The 16,188-nt window shown below is 46.8% G+C and overlaps 2 protein-coding genes across 2 annotated transcripts in view; both read right to left on the bottom strand.

The window, feature by feature from the left end:
- Positions 1–16,188, bottom strand: part of EIF2S1 (eukaryotic translation initiation factor 2 subunit alpha) — a 465,302-nt gene that overhangs the window by 61,706 nt on the left and 387,408 nt on the right. The window lies entirely within an intron of this gene.
- The window catches only part of PALS1 (protein associated with LIN7 1, MAGUK p55 family member), a 43,821-nt gene that overhangs the window by 24,666 nt on the left and 2,967 nt on the right, over positions 1–16,188 (bottom strand). Inside the window, exon 2 of the mRNA XM_069950904.1 lies at positions 6,638–7,121. Coding sequence (XP_069807005.1) covers positions 6,638–7,001 — 364 coding nt within the window. The 5' untranslated portion in view covers positions 7,002–7,121. The remainder of the gene's footprint in view (positions 1–6,637; positions 7,122–16,188) is intronic.

Genomic DNA, 16,188 nt, shown 5'->3' with positions numbered 1-16,188 from the left:
AGCAGATCCGAAGTCTTGTCAATTCTTAGGGCAGATTCCGCTCGAGATATCTCATAGAAGTCAATGGCGCTTATAATTTCCGCTTTCTACTCAAATTTCGCCAGAGCTGAGGAGATTTCAAGCAGAAAACTTTTCTCTTCAATTCCTCACCTATTCTTTAGTGTGAACATAACCTAAGGCACCTTTGTGGTTTTTGTGCTGCATTTTGGGGATGTCACACACTCCATGCATCTCCCTTACGGGGCTTGTAAGCAGAATATGGTCTTTTTTTTTTCTCCAAAAAAAGGGCTAGGTCTTATTCCCTTCTTGTACTTAGTATTACACTGTTTCTCTATGGGAGAGCGGAGAGCTGCGGCGCGTGAGCCCTCCCATAGAGAAACAGTGTCACACTGAGTTAGGCAGAATTCCGCGGCAGAGAGTTCCGCCACACTTGCTCAGTGTGAACATACCCTAGCTAGGGCTTATTTTCAGAGTAGGGCTTACATTTCAAGCCTACTCCAAAAACGCTGCAAAATCAAGCTTATTTTAGGGGGTAGGGCATATTTCTGGAGAAACAGGGTCGCTCAGCATTTGATTACTGGTGGCTGAAGTAGTTGGATGCAGCCCTAGGGAGTCCTGTAAAACACGGATACAGCCATAGGCCAAATCCATGTTTTCTAGGCCTCCCTGGAGCTACATCTAACTTCTTCAGCTACTGGTATTCAAATGCCGCATGACTGGACCAGAGCATGTTTAAGTCACGGTCATCTCAAGCTGTAGCCCATGAGAGTCATATATATGTATACAGTTTATGTTCTATCCTGTTAAGGTCACCTTAAGACAATTTGATTGAAAAGACGTAAGGGTAATAGTATGGCCACAGAGAAAGACGACGCCTTAGCCCCGGCCACAAAGAAGGACGATGCATTAGTCCCGGCCACAGAAAAGTACAACGCCTTAGTCCCAGCCACAGGGAAGGACAAAACATTAGTCCCGGCCACAGATGATGACATCTTGGGTTAAAGTGCATCTGCCACCTGAAGAAGCATTACTTCATAAAGGGATACTAGTAACACATACCCCTCTGTTGTCTGTGCCTTTAATCTTGGGAACATTCTTTTTTATTCTGCACTGAGGCACAAGAAAGGTGTGGCCTCTTTCACACTATGATGTGCCACTCCTCTAATACACTTCAATGCAGAGAGGAGGGCTTTTACCCTGTATGGCAGGGGTCCTCAACTGGCGGACCGCGGTCCAGGTTCCTGGAACCTGGACCGCGGAGGCCAGCTGTCCGGACCCCTGGTCAGACCTCCTAACCGCCCCGTCCCGGGACGACCCCCATGTGTCCCGCTTCCCACCGCAATGCCTCCCACCCCATAGGCGTACTGTCCTTAGATTTCAGTACGCCTGTGGGGCTGGGGGCAGTGTCGGCCCGGCCCCCGGCTGATACGCGCTCTCTGGGGATGTCCCGGGGATTCCCCAGCAGAGTGCGCACCAGTGACCTCAGTGTACGCAGCCGGCCTGCACTTCCCGGAAGTACAGGCCAGCGGCGTACACTGAGGTCACTGGTGCGCGCTCTGCTGGGTAATCCCCGGGACATCCCCAGAGAGCGCGTATCAGCCGGGGGCCGAGCGGACAGGAGAAAAGAAGAAGACAGCCGCAGCGGGGAACGAGGTGCTAGGTGAGTTGTGGTTTGTTTGTTTTTTTGTCTGGGGGCCATCTATAAGGGGAGAGCTCACAGGGGGGCTAAATACTACTGGGGGAGAGCGCACAGGGGGCTATATACTACTGGGGGAGAGCTCACAGGGGGGCTATATACTACTGGGGGGAGACCTCACAGGGGGGCTACATACTACTGGGGGAGAGCGCACAGGGGGCTATATACTACTGGGGGAGAGCTCACAGGGGGGCTATATACTACTGGGGGAGCAACAGGGGGGGCTATATACTACCAGGGCAGTCACCCCCTTTGTACCCAATATCAAAGTGCTGTGAGAGAGAGAAAAAAAAACGCCAATTTTCCCGCTAATAAGCATCAATTCTGTATGTAAATAGTTGAACGTTTGTGAAAAGTAACAAAGCACGTTTCCTACTGAAGTTCAGCTCGGACCTTCACCTGACAATAGACCCCGGTAAGTGGACCTTCACTAAAAGTTGTTGAGTACCCCTGCTGTATGGACTACGCAGATTGTATGGAGGTACACAGCTCTCTCAGTCCCTTACTCGCTCTTCCTCTCCTGCACAGGGATGGTTTGCCCATCCCCACTTCCTGTGTTCTGTCTTGCTATGTCTGTTACTAGAGACTGATTAGCCCAGACGACAGGCAGTGGACAGCAGATTACAGGGAAGTGAGACCTACTGGCCAAGGCTTCAGTGCTGTATTTTTGAGGTAAGGAGTCATTTGTGCTAAATAAAGTGATTTACAATCCTGTTAGGAATCACATTGAGTGTCACATGTTTGAAACAGTGATAGTAATTGTTGAGTCGAAGTTGAGAAAAAAGCAGATTAAGGAATATTTTTGAGGTTTTTGAGATAAAGGCCCGGATATGCGGCTTGAAAGGCAGAACAGTCAAAGGTGACTCCGAGGGGGGAGTGTAAACCACTAACTGTGATCGAGCAGTCGGGTGTGGAGGTAAAGCACCCCGACAAGAGGTTATGTGCCATCAGTATAGAAGCTATAGGATTCTATAATCTGTTCCAGGCCAACAGTACAAAGCACTGGGAGACTCCAACAGAGACAGGCGAGGTCAGGAGGCGGTGTGAGTGGGAGACACTGAATGTACACTGGTGAGGTAAGATGAGATCCAGGAGGCGGCCAAGAGATGAGAGAGTATGTAACAGGAGGGAACGGCTGGCTGTGAACCAGTCTACAGCCACCTTCCCATTATAACACTATGTGAGAGAGCAGAATTCCCTAATATTTCCTATTATACACCACAGGTAAGGCAGAGGAGAGGGTTAATGCTTTGCGGTAGGAGGACAGGGGTCCTGCACTTTCTGTCAGGCAGGGTCATAAAACAATTAGAATACAAGGCTGGTAATATAATAGGCCTGTGGAGAAGAAGGTCCCATCACCCTCCTGTAAATCTGTCGCTATGTTGTGATTTATAACCCGCTTCGCTATATGTGAGCTGAAGAGAGGGGGCGCTGGTGATCTACTATGTCCTGTGCAAGGACTGTATCCATACTGTGGAGTGTCAGTCCCTGGAGTTATCCTCTGCTGACAGCCCGGCACTAGGGTAAATGGGGCATAAGACCTTGTTCACACTTAAAAGGGTACTCTGGTGACATCTATTGTTCTTTCAAATTAATTGGTATCAGAAAGTTATATAGATTTGAAATTTTATTCTATTTTAAAATCGCAAGTCTTCCAGTATTTATCAGCTGCTGTATGTCCTACAGGAAGTGGTGTATTCTATCCAGTCTGACACAGTGCTCTCTGCTGCCACCTCTGTCCATGTCAGGAACTGTTCAGACCAGTAGCAAATCCCCATAGAAAACCCTTCCTGCTCTGGACAGTTCCTGACATGGACAGATGTGGCAGTAGAGAGCACTATGTCAGACAGGAAAGAATACATCACTTCCTGCAGGACATACAGCAGATGATAAGTACTGTAAGACTGGAGAATTTTCAATAGAAGTAATTTACAAATCTATATGAAACTTTGACACCAGATGATTTGAAAGAGAACATTTCATCTGAGTTACCCTTTAAATCCTATGTTATAAAATAAGCCTTTCCTGTGTAGTGAGGTGGTGCCTGAATCCAGAAACAGCTCCACTTTTATCAGTAGGCTGTGTGTGGTATTGCAGCTGCACTCAGCTGCTCGGCTACAGTGCACATTTCTATGACCAAAAAATATACACAGTGTTCTCTATTCAGAGGTCCCATTAACATCAATGTGCCAGACATTATACAACCTACTATAGTTTATGATAGAACAGGTGCAATATAACATGTTAATCAAAGGATGATGGGATAATCCAAAAGTATAAAAATACATTTAACGTGTCACTGTCACCATAGGAAACATTTGACATGCGACAGAGACATGTCAAACGTTTTGATCGGTTCAGGTCGGAGTGTTCAGACCTGTACAGATCATCAGAATAAGCGGGAAGAGGACTTATGCTCTGCGCTAGCATAATCCGTCAGGCTCCATAGACTTACATTATGAGCCCGACTGATCAGGTGACAAGAGAGGGACGCTCTTAGTGAACACTCAAACCCAGACCGATCAAAACTTTTCATATGTCTCTATCATGTCAAAAGCTTTTTTTTTTTCTTTTATGGGGACAGCGACACTTTAAATCAAATGCACCACAGTCCATTCGCTTTAAAGTGACTGTACCGCCAGGCCCAGGCTGAAGCACTGGAGGCGGGCCGACCCACCCTTAGTGGGAAGAAACCCCAGCCCCTCCATGACGTGACTCCATTAGAATCAATGGAACCCTATCATAGAGGGGCTGGGGTTTCCTCCCACTAAGGGTGGGTCGGCCGCCTCCAGTGCTTCAGCCTGGGCCTGGTGGTACAGTCACTAAGTTTTTGACATGGATAGAACGGCGCCAGCGTGGGGTGCTAGGTGGTAAGGCCCCCACTGATAGGGCTAGAACGGAGGGAGAGAAGTACTTGGCTCAGCAGCATGCCCATTCATTTCTGAGTCCATACACTCTTTCCAAGCAGAAACAAAGACCGTTTGGGCTGATATGGTTTCCTTGAGCATTGCATAAAGCACCTGGAGCGGCCCCGGCACGTACCGGCCACGGCCGCAGCAGGTGCTTTATAACGGAGAAAATGACTTTTATTCCCCGGCTCGTGACTAGATACGAGCGGGGAAGTAGTAGTCATGGTGGGCGGCTCCCCGCTCGTATTTAGTCACTGCGCTCTGCCTGTCAGCGCGCTCAGAGGGGATGATTGACAGGCACAGAGGTCAGCTGAGCGGGACCGGAGCCGGGAGCCTCACTGCAGCCGCGCCGCCGAGCAGGTAATGTATGCTCTCGGCGGCAGGCTGCAGGGTGCGGCCGGGGATGGGGGGGACGCGGGCTGCAGGATGCGGCCGGGGATAGGGGGGATGCGGGCTGCAGGATGCGGCCGGGGATGGGGGGATGCGGCCGGGGATGGGGGATGCAGCAGCGGGGCTGTGGACAGCAGGGGGTTAAAGCACATATCGACAGCGGGATGTCAATCCCGCTGCGAGTATGTGCTATTATAGGGGTTAATGGTACCGGATCCGCGGCGGTTCTCGCTTCGAATCCGCAGAAGTGAGATCCGCTGCGGATCCGGTAGGTGTGAAGGCACCCTAAATGTACTTATTTATCCGCTAGAAGGTGTAGTAGCGCTCAGCTAATTAACGTGTGTCTTTGTTTCTGCTTGGAAAGAGTGTACAGACTTAGAAATGAATGGGCACGCTGCTGAGCCAAGCGCTTCTCTCCCTCCGTTCTAGCTCTATCAGTGGGGGCCTCAGCACCTAGAACCCCACCAGTCCAAACCTTTGACATAAATTCAGCTGAAAGCTTGGGTATACGTTAAGAAATTACCAAAATGAAGCTTTCTGTGACACAAACTGTGTTCCTCCCATCCAGTTGTGACCAGCAATACTGGGATGGGAAGGTCTTAGACCCAACATGGATCATAACAACAAGCCTAAAAACACTGGACACAATGGGGAGTTCCTTACAGCCAACAGAGGCTCCCTATGACGTATGACACCTATTACTTGTGAGCCACTAAATAAGCGCTCCGGCACAATGAACACAAAGAGCGCGGGGGGCACAATAACACAGCAGGCGACTAGTTTCTATGAGACGTCGTAAATCAGGACTATTGTCTCCTCCTTTTATCATGTTCTTACATCCAAAATTCTTCTAAGTATTTGCAGGGCATTTTTACCTCCTGAAATTCCCATTGCTATCAAAAAATACAACTACTGATGGTCTGTCCGAAAGTCCTTTAATATCAGTGGGTCGGACTGACAACGCTGCAACAATGCTGCCAATTAGCTCACTAGCACTGCAGGTCAAATATATTAAAGAGAAGGGGAAAGAGCTGCAAAATCTGCTAGATCGGCGCTCTCTTACAGAGCCTATTACATGGCTGAATGATTGCGCAAGCAAGCCCTTGCTTATATAGAAAAAAATGAAGATTATACTTACCTGCCCAGGCTCCTGCGTGCCCTCCTGCCGGTTCCCCTCTCATTGCAGCTGCCGCTGAAGCTTCTAAAGCACTCTCTAAAGTGACAGGCCGCTCAGCCAATCACTGACCGAAACTAGACATCGCTGTGGCCAGTGATTGGCTGAGCAGTCTATTGCTTCAGAGATAGGTGTAGAAACTCCATCTGCAGCTGCGATCAGCAGGAAACAGGAGGACACAGGACAGCCTGGACAGGTAAGTATAGGCATATTTTTTCCTTTACCACCCGCCGCACATCACTATTGTAGTGTGTAGCGATGCACAGCCGGCGGTCAATGTTTTTTAAACTTGCTGAAAGACAACAATCAGCCAATGATCGGCTCTTCAAATGATCGTTTTCTTTATGACATGGAGCGATATTTGCCCAAATCATTCCGATTTAAAGTGCTTCAAAGTCCTTAGGCATGAAATCATCTTGTATGAAAAAACGGACACCGATCACACAGAAGCAACGTCCACATCCTTACCTAACACTTTTACAGCTCGGCCGGGACTTTCCAAGACAGGTCCTTCATCCGTATCAAAAATAGGATTATCTATTCCAGTTTTAGGAAATGTCTGTGCCAACTTTTTGAGTCTCATGGAAGAATTAACATCCAGGTCCTGCTTCTTTCCCTCCTCTTCCCGTCTACGTCTCATATCCTCCTGCTGCTGTCGAATCCGTTCCAGTTGAGCGCTCCTCCGTATGGGCATCGCCCGTGTGCCCAAGTCCCCGGGGCAATCCACCGCCATCTCTCGATGTTTCTGCGGCTCGTCTGGAGAAAGGTCCGCACTTTGCTTTTCACTATCAGAGTCTTCCGTTACATGACCATTCACATGGGAAGTGGTCATGGCTGCTGAGAGCTCCCCGCGCTGGCTTTATACGTGGATGAGCGCCGAACCATCTATATCCTGGCCCATTGTAGCGTTCCGCAAACAAAGGAAATATGATTGTTCTGAGCTTGACGTTACCTAACAATAAAACATACAAAAAACAGGTGTATTAAACATCACATTAATCTCCATCAAGTATATGCAAATGACATGTGACTAAGAAGGACCCCCCCATATTGTAACAATAAACATTAATAAAGTCATTAATAAAAAAAAAAACAACTTTTGACATGTCGTAGAGCCATATAAGTGAAGAACGGACATAGATTCCATGGATGAACCGAGAGACGAATATACTGTAGTTGGGCTTCAGGCATTTACCAGTAAAAGTAACAATTTAGTACTGCAAAATGATCCTTCTGACTACCCTAGACCACCAGGGATCTGCACATTAACCCCTTTTAATGACTTGCTGGGATACTTTCCTTGCCTACCAGGAAAAGTAATATTTCCCCATTACTTCCCCAGCCCACCAGGGATATTAACATGTATCCAATTCTCTAGACCACCAGGGATCCTTACAGTAAGGGCCCTATTACACGGGACAATTATCATGCAAAAATTGTTATATTGTTTGAATTTAAATGATAATCTTTCTGTGTAATTGCAGGCAACGATTGAAAAATCGGTCGTATGTCGTTGATCATTGATTTAGATCTGAACCTCTATAATTCCACATACGTTCGCTCAAGTTCCGCATTAGTTCACTAGTCGTTCAGTGTAATTGCACATGGTTTTGGTGGATCAGAAGGAATAAATGATCATAGTAACGATCGCAATAACGACCATCGTTCTGTGTGGTGAACGATTTCAGGTTAACGATAAACAATCTCGTTTGGCATCGTTCATCGTTAGTCATCAATCGTTAAAAATCACTCCGTGTAATAGGACCCAAACCCTGCACCCTTTGTATCCATCTATTACAGTGAATACTGTTAAGAATAGGAGGCAGTCCGACCACACAGAGTGTTACTATATTAGTCGCCTGCTAATAAAAGCTTTATAGACCCAGCAGAACAGTGGCGGTCAGACCCATGCATCTCAATAGATAAACCTCTTGGGGTAGGAGTCAGGTTAGACACCGCTCGTGTTGTAAGGCCTTTGCTTTAGTCCTGAAGGGACACAATAAAGCTACTGTAGACAGCACATTGCCACCCTGACTGGGCGTAATGCAGGCGGCCATGCAGCATAATAAGCTTACATAGAGGGATAAGCAGATAATCGCCCAGAGCAATGTTACACTGCTAGTATAAAACATGCAGAGATGTCACAGCATCTGTAAGATATATAGTCTGCACTCTGCTCTATGTATACAGCTAGATAGGACACGCTGCACTATAGTAGTCATAGTAGAGCGGCATGATACCTTCCCTCCAGTCCATAAGTAATGCTCCTTGTCTAGTAGTCAAATCTAGGCTAAGCGTCTCAACACCCATCCAGCTGTCAGAGTAGCCCCCTACCACCTCCCTAGTGGTCACAGAAAGCCCACCCATGTGTTCACAATGTTATACACCCACACCCAGCTGTATGCAGGTTCCTATTGTGTTCTCCCTGTGGCAGGCTGAAAGCTATGATGGGTCTGTGCCAGGCCCCATTACCTTCACGTGCCCTAACATTAAAAAGCGTCATCCAAAAGGACCGAAACCCACTCCACAGAATTTAAAAATGTTCTTTTAAATCAACTGGTGGCAGAGATTTATAATTTATTCCTATTAAAAATTCTCCAGTATTCCAGTACGTATCAGCTGCTGTGTGTCCTGCAGGAAGTGGTATATTCTTTCCAGTCTGGAGAGCAGGAGAGGTTTTCTATGAGGATTTGCTATTGTTTTGGACAGTTCCTGACATGGACAGAGGTGGCAGCAGAAAGCACTGTGTCAGACAATACACCACTTCCTGCAGGACATGCAGCAGCTACAGCAGTACTGGAAGACGGAAGATTTTGTAAAAGAATTACAAATTTCTGGCACTTTCTAACACCAGTTGGTTTTAAAGATTTTTTTTCTTTTCTGGAGTACCCCTTTAAAAGAATCACAATTCAATGGGGAGCCTGGTAAATGATAAACTGGGACGGGGTCTCCAATCTGTGCCTCTCCAGCTGCTGCAAAACTACAACTCCCAGCATGCAATAGCAATCTACTGTGCACTAATTTAGTGGTCAGCAAGCTGTCGCGCTTCAGCTTTTGCAAAACTACCAACCCCAAAACCAGATGGGAGACCATTAGATTAGAGCCCAGTAGGCTCAGGGCATGCTGGGATTTGTAGTCTTAGGGCCCTATTCCACGGGACGATTATCGCTCGGATTATCATTAAATCGTTCGAAACAAATAAATTGTTCAGTTGAATAGCAGTTAATGATTAAACGACAAACAAGAAATCGTTTATCACTTAATAGGACCTATTTTTATCGTTAACCGTTCGCATGGAATGAGACGTCGTTCGGTTGTTCACAGTAGCAACGAAAGCAATAGCGACAAGACGACCACAAGAACGATCATAAGTAATGATCATCGATCCGTGTAAATGGGTGAAAGATTTCAGGTCGTTCGCAATAACTGTCATTTGAGATCATTTATCGTTAACGATTATGCGAACGATAATCGTCCCGTGGAAGAGGGCCCTTACAATTGCTAGAGATGCTGGAGAAGGCTGGATTGGGGCACAGTAGGCTGTCAGGGCATGCTGGGATGTGTAGTTTTACAATGGCTTTGAGGTCAGAGGTTGGAGAGCAGAGGATTAGGGCCCAGCAGACAGATAATCGGTGAATGGGATAATCCGGTGGATGTTACGCTGTGTGAGAAGTCTCTAATCTTGCGGCTGTAGATTGGGTCTGGCCTGTGCTTACACCAGTATGAGGCAGGGCATCATGGAGAGGTGGTGTAAGGACCTACACAGAAGGTAAGCAGCCTCTCAGGAATAAAGTGGAATGTGTGAAGTATCTGAAGAATGCTGCTAGCCAATCTGCAGGCCGGCCGCCAGCCTGACACTGTGCAGACACCACACACACCGGGCAGCCACAACTAATAGAAATGGGAAAGTCTGAAACCCACCTGTATTGTGGTCCGCTATGACCCCCCCCCTTACTTACACTGCAGCTCCACTTGTTCGCACGCCCCCTGCACACACATATACAGCCACCAGGAAGTCAGGACAAGGACACCATGACTTTAAGGCACAGATCATTTATCACTTTCCCCTTGACAAGATAAGGGAAGTATTCACCAGATCACTCAGCGCCTTATGCGATTATATCTCACTGGGACCTGTGAAAGTGGAGGCCCGGCCAATAACACAGGGACACCTCACCCCATACAAAAGGGACGCTCAATGGAGACACCAACTTTACATTAGGTAAAAATTGTCTCTGATATTCAAAATATATACAGAATATTGCTTTAAAATATGTGTCTCACAACAAGCTTGCTGACTGTTTCCAATCACAATAATGCATAGAGAGTGAATATATCAGCATGGCGCATGGTTCACCCCCGCTCCATTTAGACAGGGGTGGGGGAAAGACCAAGGGTTGATGCCCAATGATAAAGAAACGATCAGCTGATGATCTCTAATAGGGCCCTAAAGGTCTATTTACACAGAAAGATTATCTGACAGATTATCTGCCAAAGGTTTGAAGCCAAAGCCAGGAATGGATTTGAAATGAGGAAAAACCTCTGGCTTTCCTTTATGACCTGTTCTCTGTTTAAAGTCTGTTTCTGGCTTTGGCTTCAAATCTTTGTCAGATAATCTGTGTAAATGGACCCTTAGTATACAAGGTACCTCTCATTCGGATCACATGGAAAGATACCCTTTCCAATCCTAAAGCAAGCGGTATATGGGACAGGCGGAAGCCCCCATAACTTTGCATTGTAAGTGTATTACAATGAAAGTCTATGGGGCTTCTGGCAATACCTCTTAAAGGGGTTATTCAGCGCCACAAAAACATGGCCACTTTCTTCCAGACATGGCACCGCTCTTGTCTCCGGGTTGGGTGCAGGTTTTGCAACTCAGTTCCATTGAAGTGAATGGAGCTTAATTGCAAAATCCACCTGAAATGGAGGCAAGAGAGGTGTTGTCTCTGGAAGAAAGTGGCCATGTGTTTCTAAGGGTATGTTCACACTGAGTAAAACAGGCGGAATTCCGTGGCAGAACTTTCTGCCACAGAATCCCGCCTGTCTCAGTGTGCCATAGCCCGACATAGCCATGTCACTTCTCTGAGCGGGGAATAAAAAGTCATTTTTCCCTGGTATACTGCTGCTGGTATGTGCTGCGGCTGCTGCAAGAGCTTTATACAGCGCTCCAGGGAACCATATCAGCCCAATTGGTTGTCTTTAAAGAGGTTATTAAAAACAGCACTATCCCTGTCCCCAGTTTGTGTGTGGTATTGCAAGTGCGTTCCATTCAAGAGTAATACCACACATAACCTCAGGACAGGTATAACGCTGCAAGAAAGTAGCAATAGTTTTCTAATCCTGGATAACTTACACCATGTGCACCTTCAGGCCTATGTCCTAAACAGTGGATAGAATGTGAGCTGCACTACTGAAGCCATATAGTATAAGGCCTTGTGGCTTACTGTATGTGCATCCTCTGTGCACTAGACATCTTCACCCATAGGGGTCAATGAGTTCTCTTTTCTGAGACTTCATGAAGACTGAATTAGGCCGTACATCACTCCGACTGAGGTCAGCAGCTACAAGGTGACCAGGTCATCTGACCTCGCCACCTGTAACTACAAATAGCATACTACTAGGGGATGATGCACTTTCCACCTATAGTCGTACTGCATGTACGGTGTATATATATATATATCTACGAATAGCATACTACTAGGGGATGATGCACTCTCCACCTATAGTCGTACTGCATGTACGGTGTATATATATATATATATATATATATATATATATATATATATACGAATAGCATACTACTAGGGGATGATGCACTTTCCACCTATAGTCGTACTGCATGTACGGTATATATATACACACACACTACAAGTAGCATACTACTAGGGGGAGCCCAATGTATTGCACTTCTTCCGCCTACAGTATATGAGGATGTAGTATAGCCAGTCATCCTCCTAGGTATAACAATGCACACAGGACATCACGGAGCTGCATTTCCCTTTCCTGCCGGCCTGCTCGGGGCTGACACTATCACGCGGCCAGCTGGGAGTTCTCCTTCTTACAAAAGGGATTAGCATTCCACAGGCATTCCTTAGGTCAAGACCATTAGTTCCTATAGCAACTAGTGGGCAAGCCTGGGAAAGCGGTACAAAGGCCGGGGCACAGACGGCCCATGTAAATAAAAGGTGATCTCACGCCAGGCATCAGCGTTGATGTCATCAGACGTGACCAGATTCCCAAGGTGGAATGGGCCATCGCCTTCCTAGAGAGGAAATGACCACTACATGCAGGAGAGGGATGGAGAACCTGCGACCCCCCCAGGTCTTGTAAAACTACAATTCCCATCATGCCTGGACAGCCAGAGCACACTGTGCAAATGGGATTTGCTTGTTAGAAAACATCCGGATATAAGAAATCGGCGATATACGTGAACACATCCTAATGGAAGAAATGAGTCATCACAATGTATAAACTTTATCCACCTCGAAAAATCCACAGCAGGATGAATGTGCCTCCTATGTGAGTAATGCGAGGACTTGTATGACAGGACGTGGTCTTATGCAATGAGAGGTGCCTTGGTAATGAATGCAGATAGTGTGTACAGGTCCCGGCACGCTGGTGTTGGATACACAGGTGTGTGCGCCGCCCCGTGCACTGCATAAAGTGACAACGACGCCGAGGACTCTGGTGAGTTTGGGCCTTGGCAAGGAAGGGTCACTGGCAAAGAGCCCCGGATGGGAAGATTTATAGCCAAGATAGGAACCGACAAACTCCAAGGAAGGAATCTTAGATATGTCTCCTAAACAAGGTCTTAGCACACAGCTTTTATTGGCGTAGGGAGTCGCCTCCAGACTTAATCACTGACTGTTTAGGCATACAATAATGGGAAGAAGGAGGAACGTTCCCTAATAATACAACTAATAAGATGGCACAATACCACCCTGCCACCACCTCAACCATCTCCTGTGCCCATTGTGACAGCTGGTAAATGACCTTCACTGGAAGTGCGGATACCTCGTCACATCAAACCAGAGGCTGAATACCTCGTCACACCAAACCAGAGGCTGAATACCTCGTCACATCAAACCAGCGGCTGAATATCTCGTCACATCAAACCAGCGGCTGAATACCTCGTCACATCAAACCAGCGGCTGAATACCTCGTCACATCAAACCAGCGGCTGAATACCTCGTCACATCAAACCAGCGGCTGAATACCTCGTCACATCAAACCAGCGGCTGAATACCTCGTCACATCAAACCAGAGGCTGAATACCTCGTCACATCAAACCAGAGGCTGAATATCTCGTCACATCAAACCAGCGGCTGAATACCTCGTCACATCAAACCAGAGGCTGAATACCTCGTCACATCAAACCAGCGGCTGAATACCTCGTCACATCAAACCAGAGGCTGAATACCTCGTCACATCAAACCAGCGGCTGAATACCTCGTCACATCAAACCAGAGGCTGAATACCTCGTCACATCAAACCAGAGGCTGAATATCTCGTCACATCAAACCAGCGGCTGAATACCTCGTCACATCAAACCAGAGGCTGAATACCTCGTCACATCAAACCAGCGGCTGAATACCTCGTCACATCAAACCAGAGGCTGAATACCTCGTCACATCAAACCAGCGGCTGAATACCTCGTCACATCAAACCAGAGGCTGAATACCTCGTCACATCAAACCAGCGGCTGAATACCTCATCACATCAAACCAGAGGCTGAATACCTCGTCACATCAAACCAGAGGCTGAATATCTCGTCACATCAAACCAGCGGCTGAATACCTCGTCACATCAAACCAGAGGCTGAATACCTCGTCACATCAAACCAGCGGCTGAATACCTCGTCACATCAAACCAGAGGCTGAATACCTCGTCACATCAAACCAGCGGCTGAATACCTCATCACATCAAACCAGAGGCTGAATACCTCGTCACATCAAACCAGAGGCTGAATATCTCGTCACATCAAACCAGAGGCTGAATACCTCGTCACATCAAACCAGCAGCTGAATACCTCGTCACATCAAACCAGAGGCTGAATACCTCGCCACATCAAACCAGCGGCTGAATATCTCGTCACATCAAACCAGCGGCTGAATACCTCGTCACATCAAACCAGCGGCTGAATACCTCGTCACATCAAACCAGCGGCTGAATACCTCGTCACATCAAACCAGCGGCTGAATACCTCGTCACATCAAACCAGCGGCTGAATACCTCATAGTGTTTAACAGAGGGTTAGGAAGAAACTGCAGCGTCCCACTACGTGGTCTCTCAGCAGACTCTAAGCGGTCGGACATGAACGCCAACTCCAGCACTTTATTACGGTTCTATGATACCGTTTTCTCTCCGCCCATGTAAAAAGCAAAGCATATTGTATCTTATGTACTGTAGAGAGACACCTAGAGGTAAAACTGCGTAATGGCAGAGCAAGTATCCAGGGGTATATGGTAAAGAAGGTTCTAGAAATGGCGATGCCCCACTAGGCCTCTTAGCTTGACCCTGTTCCGGTTTTCTGCCTGGTATCCATCATCCTACTGTATTTTATCTGTTATTAGAACAGATTCTGCAACTGAGCCTCCAACCCAAATGTGACCCTAGCCTTACGGGGAGAGTCGGCTCTACTATATACAGTGTATTACAAAGCAGCTCCGACAACCCATAATACTTCCCTAAAGATGGTCAACACAACTGTGTAAGCATAGGCTGCTACTGGTTACAGTGTACATACTGGTCACCTCTAGGCAATGACATTGACCTGAAAAGTGAGGCCTTCCCTATTTCCCTAATACAGGAGCCCTCTATTATATTACTGGCCCCCAGTCATCCGTGTGGCTGGTAGTATTGTCATTACTGTATAGGATACTGATATGTTGTTCTAGTTAGGCCGACCTTTGGGTAACGTACAGGAACCTGTGGCACGGGCAGTATAAGTAGTATAGCAGGTAATATATGTATCTTCTAGGTAGTGTAATCATATGGTAATCTGTGGCTGCTAATTTCTAGTAATAAAGCCGGATCACCGCATGTCCGGGAAGCTGCAGAGAGATGGAAGCCTAGACAGGCCAATACCAATCACCAATATATCAATCACCATCTGACCAATGGGGTCATACCGCCATAAATATCATCACTGGTCGGCCACACATCGACCAGAGGGGGATGTACGGCCAACAATGATGTGAGTGAGGAGATCCAGGGATTACACATCCTGCCCTGACCACACAACCACTGAGCCGGGTAAAAGCCTCATAACACAGGCCCCAATCTGCTACATCCATGCAGGGGTCTGTGTAACAGGAGCCACAGCCTGAGGATGTGTCATCCCATTCATTAACAGTGTGACTAGACCAGCGCCCCCTCCAGCTGATTCATAACTACAACTCCCATCATGCATCACTGACGGCGACTGCAATGCTGGACATAGTACGCAACCAGAAATATATGCATATACCAGAGTCATCCCCAGAGGGTAACTGTACTACAGTATAACATGCAGGGCACAGACACAACATGTCCCAAAGCTTATATATAGATACAGACGTACACTGAGCACATATAGATACATACAGCACATATATATATATATATATATATATATATATACACACACACACACACACCAATGTACATACAGCATACATATACATATAGCACACACACACATTATCTATTATATATATATATATATATATATATATACACACAGTGGTGCCTTGGATTACGAGCATAATTGGTTCCGGGACGGTGCTTGTAATCCAAATCCACTCTTAAACCAAAGTAAATTTTCCCATAAGAAATTATAGAAATGCAGACAATTGGTTCCACACCCCAAAAATAATGATTTATTATTCTGAATAACATGTAGAACAGATGAAACAAACAATGAGAAACAGCAGAATCTGTGATATTATAAGTTACTGTACAGTAATGGAGAGGATGGGAAACACAAGGGCGGACAGAGACTGCAGGGAGCAGGAAGGAATGAGCAGGACAGATGTGGG

The sequence above is a fragment of the Dendropsophus ebraccatus genome, chromosome 13, assembly GCF_027789765.1.
Source record: "Dendropsophus ebraccatus isolate aDenEbr1 chromosome 13, aDenEbr1.pat, whole genome shotgun sequence".
In the NCBI taxonomy this organism is placed as follows: Eukaryota; Metazoa; Chordata; class Amphibia; order Anura; family Hylidae; genus Dendropsophus; species Dendropsophus ebraccatus.
This window is presented reverse-complemented; position numbering and strand designations above follow the sequence as displayed.